Consider the following 12,605-nt stretch of genomic DNA (forward strand, 5'->3'; position numbering starts at 1 on the left):
GGAGATCACAAATGTTTACATTTAAAATAGTTTATTCGCAGACAGGTAGGTTATTAGCTTTAGAATATCACAATCAATTATAAAATACACAAATTAAGAATAGAGATAGAGTAAATAATCATACCTAGCCTGCTTGGACTACACACAAACAGAGTATAGAATATGCCGTGTGGAAAGTCGAATACGATCTTCCGCTGCTACACATACATACATACATACATAAGACATGCTGTGTGGGAAGTCGAATACGATCTTTCCAGATTGGTCTGTCTCCCTTGCTTTTATGCCAAATCATACGTTTGGAACCAGGCGGCAGTGCCATAAATCAACCTGGAGGGGTGGTCAAATCTGGAATTTAGACCCCCACCCTTGGGGGTTGTTAAGTAGGGAAAATGAGATGATTACCAAGAGAGGACGTGTAGGTTTTCCCTTGAGTTACTGAAACTATGGTTTATTAAACTCCATTTGGTATGAAATGTATCTCATCCGATTCCTTGATTTTACCAGATCACATCCATACCAAACAGATTACCCTTATGTTTTATTATGCTGCAGTTATCCTGAAACTTCCCTCCTGATTATCCATTTTACATGCAATTCCTGTTACCATTACATAAGACTTAATGCAATAATACAAGGATCACATGGGCAATGTTTTCAAGGTTTTACTGGGTCTATTTACTATCTTAATAGCAGTTTTGAATATTTAATCTAGGAGAACAGTCACCGGTGTAATGGCAGCAGTGCCCAAATGAGGGCACTGTGGCATTGTCCAGAGCCTTCCCCCTTGGAAGTGACCAGGTATGGGGTCACAGGGAGGTCACCAATGTTCTGGAGGATTGTTTTCCCATGACCCAACTGCCCTTGGACCACTCAATGAAAGGAAAGGAGACAAAACCCCAGATTGCTTGCTTTCTTCTCCTTATCTCCGAAATCCAGGCCTTAGTTCATGACCCTAAAAGTGTCTCACCCATCTGTAATTTAACAATGCTCTAACAATGTATGCTCCGGGAGGGGGAAGTCAGCAAGCTGACCAGCACATGAGACCAAATGTTACTTCTGATTGGCTTACACTAGTTAATAGTGGTGGCCGGTTATCAATGCGTATATGGTCTGAGAAAACAGTATCCTATTTATAGATCCTGACTGGGAATGTTTTGTAGTCGGTTGTTGATGAGGAAGTAGGTAGCAGGTTTTCCGAATAGGAAATTATAAAGTTACAATGTAACTAGAGCATAAAAAAACATGCCCTTCATTGCAGTAAATTTATATCAACCTCAAACAAGGTAATTAACATCTTATTATATATTTCCTTGATTTTCCTGTTATTCCAGTGTATTCCTATGCACTTGTAAGTCGCTTTGGATTAAAAGCGTCTGCCAAATGACTAAAATGTAAATGGCAAATGTAGATTACAATTTTTAAACTAGTTAAGTCAAATGGATTGCAAAATAGAAAGTTAACATTAATGTGATTTGTATTTTGACACACAAAATGAACTGTATAATATCTCAGTTGAGTGTCTGGTTAAATATTTGACTTGACATATTATATAGTAGTATAGAATATGAATTGAGTTTGCTTTGTACCCTATGACCTATTATGCCGAAAACACCAAAAACACACTTTTGCAATGCATTAATAATTAACTTTCCGTGTTAGTAAGGTCATCTGCGACCCTCAGAACACCATTTTTTTGCTTTCTCCATCTCGCAGTCTGACTCTGTCCAGATATGTATCCGACAGTCAGAGTGGCCCTGCATCTATGCACTAAAGCTGCAAAATGAAGTATGCTATTGCCGCTCTCAGTACAAAGTTCTTTTACGAACAATTACAGATAATAAACCTGAGTGTGTGTAAAGTTCATCGCAGTCACTGGTGTGAGGCAGACAGAGGGCCAGAGGGAGGACTCCACAGTAGGCTAGGAAGCTCAGAAGAGCAGACATCTGTGAGTATTAACTGCTTTCTCCGAACACGTGCTTCCCCATCTCTTTCTCTGTTAAAATGTTGGGGATTTGATAAATGTTTAACCTTTTGGTTGATTTTGTTGCATTTTGTAGTATATGTCAGGCTGGAATCATGGAGCCTTGTAGCTTCTGGTAAATTCAAGTGATTTGAATTTACACTTCATGAAATTAGCTATTATTTCCACAGCTCATATTTCATAATACGGACTACTATATGAACTGATGTACTAGGCAACATACAACCCATTGCATCATGACAAGGTCAAGTAAAACAAACAGCAATCAATAAGTCATTCTGTAGCATTGATAAATACATCTCTTTCTCGGTACCCAGAATTACAAATACTGTACTTCTCTAATCATTTTGCTTTCTGGCCAGTACATGTAGTGCATTAGGCCTATACGATTCCTTATCATGACTTTAAAGAAAAACCTCATGATTACAATCCTGATGGCGCATTGTGGATGCATTAGGCACCTTCTGATAATAGTGCTTTTGTGCTTTCCTGGATACTGTGTGTAAATGCATTTATGTGGCCTGGACCATTTATTTGGGGAATGACACCAAAGTTAATTTCATTTTAAGTTCTTAAGTTATTTTTGGCAGACTTGATCTCCCTGATTTCCTTGATATCTTAGTTTAGGAGGTCAATGTCAGGTTTGCATAGAAATTGCTACATACGTCACCATCTGCTGTATTTGCGGTATCCTCACCCCAACCCTGGTCCCCATAGATATGTATGCAAGAGAGTGTTAGCAGATGCCGTAGTAAACGTGTGAAAGTGTACACAATTCTCTCAAATTGAAAATGTTAGCTTGTTTTGAGTTACTTGTCAAGTTAAATTGTCTTACCCTATTGCCACATCTTGAAATGAGCGAAATTGCCACACCTCAATGCTAATCTATTTATCTTATTTACAGTAGTAAATAAAAGTAATGGACATTCTCGGCCAGTCTTTAGAACCAGACAGTGGGCTGTTTTTCAGGCTGTGTCTTCTCCCCTGTGTGACCAGTGAATAAGGAAGATGTGCACCTCATGCTGCAGCAGGCTGAAGGACTCCTGCCCAGGGCCTCCCAGAGGCCTGCTGGCTGCCATCATTACCAAAGGTCCCGCACACCGGGGAGTAATGCTGCCAAACACCTCATACTAATAATTATATACAGTATCATTTCTTATTTAGCTGACGCTTTTATCCAAAGAGTTAAGGGCCTTGCTCAAGAACCAAACAGTTGCGCAGATCTTATGGCGGCTACAACGGGGCTTTAATCACCAACCTTCTGGGTCCCAGTCATGTACCTTAGCCACTAGGCTAAAAGGCTTCCCTTTGTGTGTCATCAAGCTTGAATCCCATTGGCCATCTATCAAAATAATTTTCTCCCTCGTGTTTAGTAAGGAAATCATTATGTGCCATGGAGGGTGAGAGTATACAGGTTTTTATTCCAACCAATCACTACACCAGCTGATTTCACTAATTTGTTCTTTCCGCTCTGGTTGAAGGTGCATTAATTAGTGAAATTAGCATGTGTGGTGATTGCTTGGAATGAAAACTTGAATACTCTCGGTCCTTCATGGTACGAGATTGGATAGTCAGAGTCTATGGGGAATGCCTTGCTGGGATTTGCCACTTGTTGTCTCAAGGCCATGCACACATACTGTGTTGGGGAGAAATGAATGTGGTCACTTGTATTGAGTCAAATCTTCTGTGCTGGACACCTGACTTGTTTTGGGTTGGCAAACTGAACATTTGAGGGTACAAGCAAGGGCGCTGGAAGATGCTTGGAATTGGTAGTGCTGCTGACGAAATCGTCACGTCACGAAAAATACTACTTGCTTTAATTGTATTTGTTGAACAAGCAGGGAAGAGATTATTTCTCTATTACATTTTCACTTCATACACACAATCGCATAACTATGCAAGACACAGGTATACTATACTGTATAATAGCCTACATGCTCACAGTTGGCTGTCTTGCTAGCGCTTACAAAGCAAAGTCTAATATTAATTGTAAGATGACAACTTTAGCTGCTATAAATTATACGATGATAATATTGTATAAATATGGCAATCACATATGTTGTCCCAAGTGATTACACAAATATTCACACTATCTGGGTTACTGTCATTGTTGACAACCGCTTGATTAATATCCTCGCCATATATTTTAGGACAGCCAATCTCTACATTACAAAACAAAACGTAGAAAAAAAGATATCGACGGATGACAGATAAACAAGTTCAGCTCCGGTAACTTACCCACTTTTGGAACCATCTGTTAGATGGTTGGTGTTTCGCTCGTATTTGTGCAGTTTTCCAAGTTCATAAAGGCGAGTTAGTTATTTGAATGTCATTTGCGTACACAACCTCACAATTTCTTAAAATATAAATGATTAAAGGTAATTTAAAGACTGCATACAATGTAATTGTTCAGATAACAAATGTAATTCGCTATTTGTTGAGTGCGACTAAAAAAAGAAGCAATAGGCGTAGCCATGAATTATTTCGGCAACTAAGCTACTAACCAGCAGGGAGCACCCTCAGCACCCCTACTTCCAGCACCTTTGGGTACAAGCTAATATGCGGTCAGCCTGGCTGCAAAACTCTGTTGTGCTTCATAAAAATAATATTTCAGCTGGTTTGAAAGGAAATGGAGGTTGACGTGCGGTCGTGTTTCTTGCAGTGACTATGGGTGCAGTGCTGTTCGGGGTGGTGTGGTCGATCACAGAGAAAGAGTGTCTGCCAGGAGGGAACCTGTTTGGCATCGTGGTGTTATTTATCTGTGCCGTATGCAGTGGGAAGCTGGTGGGGCTGATCAAGTTCCCCTCACTGCCCCCCTTCCCTCCTCTGCTTGGTAAGAACCTTACCCTCTGAGAAATGAAATAAGCCTCCTGCTGAAGCCTGGCTCACGTTATAACTGCCTTGTCCTTGCCTCAGGTAGTATACAGTATTTCTGATATTTATTGGTACCACTCTCAGCATTTCTAAATTATCGTTTATTTATTGCCAGATTAGATTTATGTACAGTGTAAATTAGTGAGGCTAAGTGGAATGTGTGTGTTTTTCCCATTCATTGTGTCTGTTCTGCATTTGAGTGAACAACCTCCTTAGACCTGGCAGGAAAAAAGTATTTTAATTTGTTTGCAAACTGCAAGTGTCTTGCAGTGAAATTATTTTCAGGGATATTAATTATTTAATTTTTGTAGATAGTGCAGCATAATAGTGTGCATGGTTATTGCGATTAAGATCAGAGGCTCCTGTCCCCTACAAAGGACAGAAGTTAATTGCCCGGTCTTTGGAAGATATACCTTTCTGATTTGTTTTCCATGCTGATCAGACATGTATTTATTAAATGATATATCCATCACGCTGATGATCGTTATCACTGTAGTTCAAAGTCCTACAGGCTGGTTTTCATCTGGTCACAGCTGCCATCGTTTAGACTCGTACCCTCCTGGTTCCATGCCAAATAAATGTCTGGACAAGTTATTAATTTGTTCCTTGTCAGTTTTTGATTTCGCTTAATGTTTAGAGATTTATATTGATACTTTCAAGTAAATTCATCCATGTTGCTTCATATGGTAGTTGCACACAGTTATGAAAGCAAATGAGAATATTAAACGTGTTTGTAATATTGCTCCATCCTGAATTAGAGCTGTTGTGCTGGTTTAAATGGTGTTCTCGGCCCTGTCAGGAATGCTGTTGGCTGGTCTTGTGCTTCGGAATGTCCCCTACATCACCGATGCGGTCTACATTGACCAGGCGTGGTCGTCTGCTCTGAGGAACATCGCTCTCGCCATCATACTGACCAGGGCTGGGCTGGGACTGGATGGCTCTGTGCGTGACAAGGACATGAGTCTTCATTATTCCACATTTTATTAAAGCTGAGCTGCTATTATTATAACCATTATTATCAGCTGTTGATGTAATGCTACCAAACCAATGTGTGAACATGACACAGTAAAATGTCTAGTCTCTAACAGAGTACATATGAGTCAAATAGAGAGAGTTGATTAAACACGGAACATTTTACACTGCAAAAAAACAAAAAAGTCTGTCTTGTATCGTATTTTAGTCTTATATTTAGACTTTAGATCTTATTTCTGTTACTTTTTTGATAAATAAGACAAAGATATTGCGAATGCGGTGAGAAAGTTTAACACGTTTCAAGATTTGCCAATGGGGCATGACAATTTCACTTATGTTGATAGAAACCAACTTATGTTTTCTACTTTAGAGTACGATTTGAAGTTTCAGCAAAACACTTGGTTCAGTGTACTGTGTATAAGGACAGTGTTACAATGCTTTCCTACAGTATGTAATGCTTATAAGCATATATAATTTTATGAATGTGTTTTAAATCAGGCTCTGAAGAAACTGAAGGCGGTCTGTCTCCGGGTGGCAGTGGGACCCTGTACAATAGAAGCCTCCACAGTGGCCGTGATTTCTCATTTCCTCATGGGCCTGCCCTGGATCTGGGGCTTCATCCTGGGGTAAGGACGGTGTGTTTTCTCCCTCTCGTACAGTCCGCCCTGAATCTGGGGCTTCATCCTGGGGTAAGGAGAGTTAGTTTTCTCCCTCTTGTACAGTCCGCCCTGGATCTGGGGCTTTGTCCCAGGCTACAGCAGCAGAAGACATAATAAGTCTAAAGAAGTGTAATACATGTATTTTTCTGTTTTTTTTTTGTGTCCTGCAGGTTTGTGCTGAGCGCTGTCTCCCCTGCTGTGGTGGTCCCCTCCATGCTCCTCCTGCAGAAGGATGGGTACGGGGTGGAGAAGGGCATCCCCACCCTGCTGATGGCTGCCGGCAGCTTCGACGACATCCTGGCCATTACCGGCTTCTCCACATGCCTGGGAATGGCCTTCTCCACAGGTATAGTACTGCCGTTCAAAGGACACTTATGGGTGTCTGGATATGTCTGCAGGTGTTACTATAACACAAGCATCGCTTGGCTCCTGTCCTCCATAATTTACTCATCATTATTCCGACAGCAAGACTGTTAGAGAGTGAATTTGTGAATTCTGCTTCCCTCTAGTGGTGAAGTTATGTGCGGGATAAACACGGCTTGGTGGTTGAGCAGTAGATTCTTGCAGTAATGGTTTACAGGCAGAAGGACTTAAATAGCAGAAACACTGATTAGTATGTATACTAGTTATTATATTACAGTTATTTATCTGATGCTTTTATCAAAAGCGACTTGCAGTTGATTGAACTAAGCAGGGGAAATTCCCCCCTGGAACAATATGGGGTTAAGAGACTTGCTCTAGGGCCCAACAGCTCTGCAGATCTTATCGTGGCTACACAGGGTTTGAATCACCAACCTTCCGGCAAGTGGAAAGATTGCATAAAAAAATATAATGGTCTAAGTCCTGTAATCCTTTTCTACGCAATAACTTTTTTACGATCAAATTTTATGGTTGCCGTGGTTTCCAATGAGACATAGTAAACTGATTAGAACTACTGTACTGTGCACACTGTGCTCCTAATCTCTCATACTAGAGTTTCATATGCAAATAAGATGAATATACATCCAGTAGTCTTTTATATTACTGGCTGTGATGCAATGGATTGGTTCCAGTACCTTTATTTAACACTGCTGATTTCAGATATGCTATTTCAGATACATTACTGTTTAGCTGTAGATTATCTAGCCTGATCTAGATCCTTCCAGTGCATCTAGATCAGACTAGATTAATCCCTCTCCTGGTATAAGCACCAGAGCCGTACTCAGGTCACATATGGACATGTCTTACAGGGTCCACCTGGTTCAACCTGGGTAAGGGGGTCTTGGAGGTGGTCGGGGGAATGGTCGCAGGAACGGTCCTTGGGTTTTTCATCATATTCTTTCCCAGTAAAGATGAAGTAAGACCATTTCTACTTCTAATTTCTATGTCACAATGTTGTGTTGTCTTAACAACCTGGCTTTGTTTTCTTAATAAAAATGTGCAAAAATGTGTGTTTTTTGAATATTCTGAATGTTTTTGGTTCTTATGTTGTTTATATGACTAACTAATTAAATTCATACATATAGTAATTGTGATCTCTCTCTCTCTCTCTCTCTCTCTCTCTCTCTCTCTCTCTCTCTCTCTCTCTCTCTCTCTCTCTCTCTCTCTCTCTCTCTCTCTCTCTCTCTCTCTCTCTCTCTCTCTCTCTCTCTCTCTCTCTCTCTCTCTCTCTCTCTAGGAAGAGCTGGTGAGGAAGCGGTCCTTCCTGCTGCTGGGCCTGTCTATCTTTGCTGTGTTTGCGAGTCATGTTGCTGATTTCTCTGGTGCAGGAGGACTGTGCACTCTGGTGATGGCCTTCATAGCTGGAGTGGCCTGGGGAGATTCTAAGGTTTGTCACTATTATTTATGATGAATTAATAACATTTCATCATGGCATGACTCGCCTGAACCACATGTGCTGCCCATGCGCAGTGCAGCCATTTTGAAACATAACGCATAGCATCAACAGGGAATAGATCGGTGCCAGGGCACCAAGGAACACTGTACACAATTCACTGAGGGGTCACAGTTATATGAGACATCCAAAGCACTATATCTACATCTAAACTTTCCAGGCTCCTGTGGCCGCGGTTGTTGGGGTGTCCTGGGACATCTTCCAGCCCCTGCTCTTTGGGCTGATCGGAGCTGAAATCACAGTCACCACTCTGGACCCCAGTTCTGTTGGTGAGTACCACCTTGCTATAAAGCAATCTTTAGAGATCTAAAGCAAATCCTGAATTTATCCAATACTAAATGCTGGAGGACTGAAAGACGTCAAGGGGATTTTTAAATATGACAAAGCACATGATGTCATTAGAGATAAAATCAGTTTAGATCATAATTCCTGCCAAATCCTTATGAATGATTTATAAATACACTGTGCCAATTCATATCTTTAAGCTTTTTATAGTGTTCATTGCACAAAGATTGGCATCCATGCTGAAAAAAACAGCTAGGTTTTGAAACAGCTGGTTGCAGGTTGACCAGTTCAGACCAGCTCCATAATCAACATGGTTTGACCAGCTCAAGGTATGTTTTGAAACAGCTGGTAACTGCTGATCTCAAGATGGTCATAGCTGGATTTCCAGTAGGGGACAACATGTGATGTGAAATGTTGGTGCCAGCTTATGCCAAAGCATAAGCAAGAAAAAAGTACCTGCATTTCACCAGTCCTCCTCCTTTACACTGGACAAATAAATGTTTTCAAATAGGAACCCTGTGATTCCAAAGACCCCGATCTAGTTCAACGGTTCTTTGTTGGGCAAAAGTGTTCTATGTATGGGAGTTTTCAGACTATTATGAGAGGGGATTCAATAAATAACTAAAAAGGTTCCTCTATGGAATCCAGCCAAAGAACCCTTTCAGGAGTGCAGGGCAGGTAGCCTTGTACTTATGGTAACCCAATAAAGCTGGCAGCATTATATTATTTATTAGTTTATCTAACACCCTACCCAGGGAAGATTGGTTGGCTTGCATTTGATGTATGATCTACTAATTCTGCTGTATAGTTCCAGAAGCAGCACAGGTGGACTACCGTGCTTAAGGGTACAATAGCCCTACCCCAACTGGGAACTACACCTGCGACTTCACAATGACAAAGTCAGCGCCTCAACCACTAAAGCTGTGTGCAGTGTACTGCTGTCCTTTATTATATTGAGGACATTTTGAGGATAAATTCTAATTCTTTGAGGATTTATAGTGTTCAGGTGTAAGGGTAGTAGTACAACAAAATCCCCTGACATTTGACAGAAAGTATTTATGGATTTTAGCTGGGTGATATAGTCAATGAATACGGTTACATTTTGTTGAGTCGTTGAGAGAGGAACTTGAAAGCCTGGGTATGGAACACTGTGGTTTAACATGATAAAAATGTTGTGGCACATTGTGTTAAAACAATAGTACAGCGGCCCACTGCCGTGTGCCACACGTTGCCACGTCCTTGAGCTTTCTCAGCCTGCATACAGTAATCACGATGTGTCCTTGTTTTCAGGGCTGGGTCTGGCTGCTCTCAGTGTTGGCTTGGTTGTGCGTATTCTTTTCACCTACTGCATGGTGCTGTTCGCTGGGTTTAATCTGAAGGAGAAACTGTTTATTGCCCTTGCTTGGCTTCCGAAAGCAACTGTGCAGGTAAGTTAAGTATTTTCGTGCTAGAATGCAATATGTCTATTTGTACTTCTTTTACACTGAGAAGATGTTAAATTAATAGTCAATTAATTCAATGTATTTGAGAAGTTTGCATTAAATGGCGACTCATTCGTACCACCCACGCGTGTGAATATTGTCTGGCTTTATTCAACAGAAATTAATTATTACCAGAATTTGGATGTTACCCATATCAGGTGTCGCAATGCACGCACAGCAAAAATAAATAAATAACTTTAAAAAATAGCATACTCAAAATTATCAGATAAGCCCCTTAGAAACCATTTTTAATCTAAGGATATTACTATAATAATTCCTTTGTTGAGGAATCAGAGTTCTGCACCCTCAAAACAACGCATACTTTTAACACGTTGTTTTTGAACACACCTTCATGTCTAGTTAAGGACAACAGATTGTGTGTGATTTTTCACACAGACTTTGTAGCACATTAATAGTATATTTGTATCACAAAATTACTAAGTAATTATATATTTGTGTTTCAAAGGTTTGACTCAAAATGTATTGAAAGTAGCACAAAAGTAGTAATGCAGTCTACTCAAAAAAGACGTGTTAATATCTGACACACTGACTGCATTACTACTTTTGTTTCTGTTCAGGCTGCCATTGGCTCCAAGGCTCTGGACATGGCCCGGAGTAAGGGTGACCCAGTCCTGGAGAAGTACGGCATGAACGTGCTGACAGTGGCGGTCCTGGCCATACTGGTGACTGCACCCATAGGGGCCCTGGGCATTGGCCTGGCAGGACCCAGACTGCTGCAGAAACAAGAAGAGCCTGCCTTGGAGAAGCCGCAAGGTAAGCAGCCATGCCCGATTCCCTGTAACTCAGTAACTCCAACAGGCCAGATAATCGGAACAATAACCATTAATGAGAAATTAATCAGAAAATTGTTTTCCGTTGTATTTCCAAAAGATCTACCCAGCCCATGACATCACAGTAGATCCTGCCAAATAGGAAGTGGAAAATTGAGTTTAGCTGTATTCACCCAGCTGGATTCGTTTTTCGTTTTTTAAAATCTATTATTTATTTAGCTGGTACACACTAATTATTGCCTAATATTAGAATACAGCCCCTAACCTGGGACTGATGCATCACTCCTTGTTCTTTAAAAACTATAAGCAATTGCATACTTTCTTATGATTACAGGTAAATCTGAAATGATTTCAGATTTGGTGTTCATGACAGAGGCGTCCGTAACACTGGAGAGTAAGTTGTGATGCTGAAGCACCCAGTGAAGACCTTGCAGTGAGACACTGACAGAGACATGGCCTGAGGGATGAGGACCTGTGACCATCCACACAGCTTCATTAAACCTATTCACAATATTTATACTGACCACATACCCTGGCTATACTATATCTACATATTCACACACTGGCCACTGGAGAATGGTAAGCTGGTAGCTAGAATAACTGAAAGAATTATACAAATGAGTATAGCATACGTAGATAAATACAGTAAGCAAGCTAAGATCATCATGTTTTTATTTGGCATCTATTAATGCAGCTTTATCGGTCTTATTATTACTATTATTATTATTATTATTATTATTATTATTATTATTGTACATTTTTTCAAATATGTATTTTTTTCTATGTATCAATATTTCCTGTTACTGTTTTTATGCATATGACCAAGTGAGTTGCCTGGAAAGAGTCTATTTTTAAATAAAAGTGCCTCATCAAAATACTAATTCAATAAATCATGAAGAAGCCTATGTACCGTATCTGCAATTTGTATTTCACTATTTAAAAAGTGTGAAGAACAACACCATTATTTAATTGCATTTAAAATGATGATACCTTATGCCAATTATCAAGTTTTGAGTGATCTTTTAGGAAAGCTTCTCACTGTATCTACAGTAGTGTCAACATCTCAGGTAAAGGTGAGGGAGGGATCAGCTTTTTCCTCAAAGAAAACAAACAGGAATGATACTATAGTCAACCAAGAGTGCTGAATCCAGGCAAATGGGACATTCCGTTTTCTTTTTTTTATTATCAAAAAGGACCCATACACAAGTCACATGATTTACTGTGCCACACACCAGACTCCCCCAAAATATTTTTATTTTGAATGCACTCACATGCTAAAAATCTATTTTCCACAATTTAAAATAATAATTCCACCTCTTCTGGAAAACAGTATTCAGTGATGAATGGCTAATTACTGCAGAGGTGATGTCAGGGAATGTTCTATCTGGGAGCCATATTCTTGTCTATTACAATCGATGTGCTCTGCTATGCTGGAATCAGCCTTTTTTCTCTTTGGTCATTTCAGTTTGACTACATCATTAAATCTTTCTTTTACACTATATTTATGAGAAAAAAAATAAAGTACATTCTCAAGTCATTTCATGCATTTATAAAGCAAATGTAAGTGCTATTGCAAAGGTCAATGTGATATACGTATGTGCCTGTTCTATTTCATTAATAACTGATATGGTGAGCTCCTAGTTTGGCTCACTCAGACCACTATTTCTTAATAGAAAGTCAATAAAA

At 40.0% G+C, this 12,605-nt stretch overlaps 1 protein-coding gene across 1 annotated transcript; it reads left to right on the forward strand.

Annotated features, from left to right (window-relative positions):
- Window positions 1–2,953: 2,953 nt before the first annotated feature.
- Window positions 2,954–11,427, forward strand: LOC133135683 (sodium/hydrogen exchanger 9B2-like). The gene is made up of 11 exons (XM_061252878.1): window positions 2,954–3,074; window positions 4,647–4,817; window positions 5,658–5,800; window positions 6,329–6,456; window positions 6,660–6,835; window positions 7,719–7,825; window positions 8,147–8,296; window positions 8,523–8,631; window positions 9,938–10,074; window positions 10,707–10,902; window positions 11,254–11,427. The coding sequence occupies exons 1-11, from the start codon at window positions 2,993–2,995 to the stop codon at window positions 11,322–11,324; spliced, it is 1,470 nt and encodes a 489-aa protein (XP_061108862.1). The 5' UTR covers window positions 2,954–2,992; the 3' UTR covers window positions 11,325–11,427.
- The last annotated feature ends 1,178 nt before the right edge of the window (window positions 11,428–12,605 follow it).

The sequence above is a fragment of the Conger conger genome, chromosome 8, assembly GCF_963514075.1.
Source record: "Conger conger chromosome 8, fConCon1.1, whole genome shotgun sequence".
Lineage (NCBI taxonomy): Eukaryota > Metazoa > Chordata > Actinopteri > Anguilliformes > Congridae > Conger > Conger conger.

Excerpts from the sequence above, each read along its gene's own strand:
- LOC133135683 (XM_061252878.1), top strand. The coding sequence starts at position 2,993 with ATGTGCACCTCATGCTGCAGCAGGCTGAAGGACTCCTGCCCAGGGCCT. Across the intron at positions 10,075-10,706 it reads TTCCGAAAGCAACTGTGCAG|GCTGCCATTGGCTCCAAGGC; the intron begins GTAAGTTAAGTA and ends GTTTCTGTTCAG. Across the intron at positions 10,903-11,253 it reads TGCCTTGGAGAAGCCGCAAG|GTAAATCTGAAATGATTTCA; the intron begins GTAAGCAGCCAT and ends TTATGATTACAG.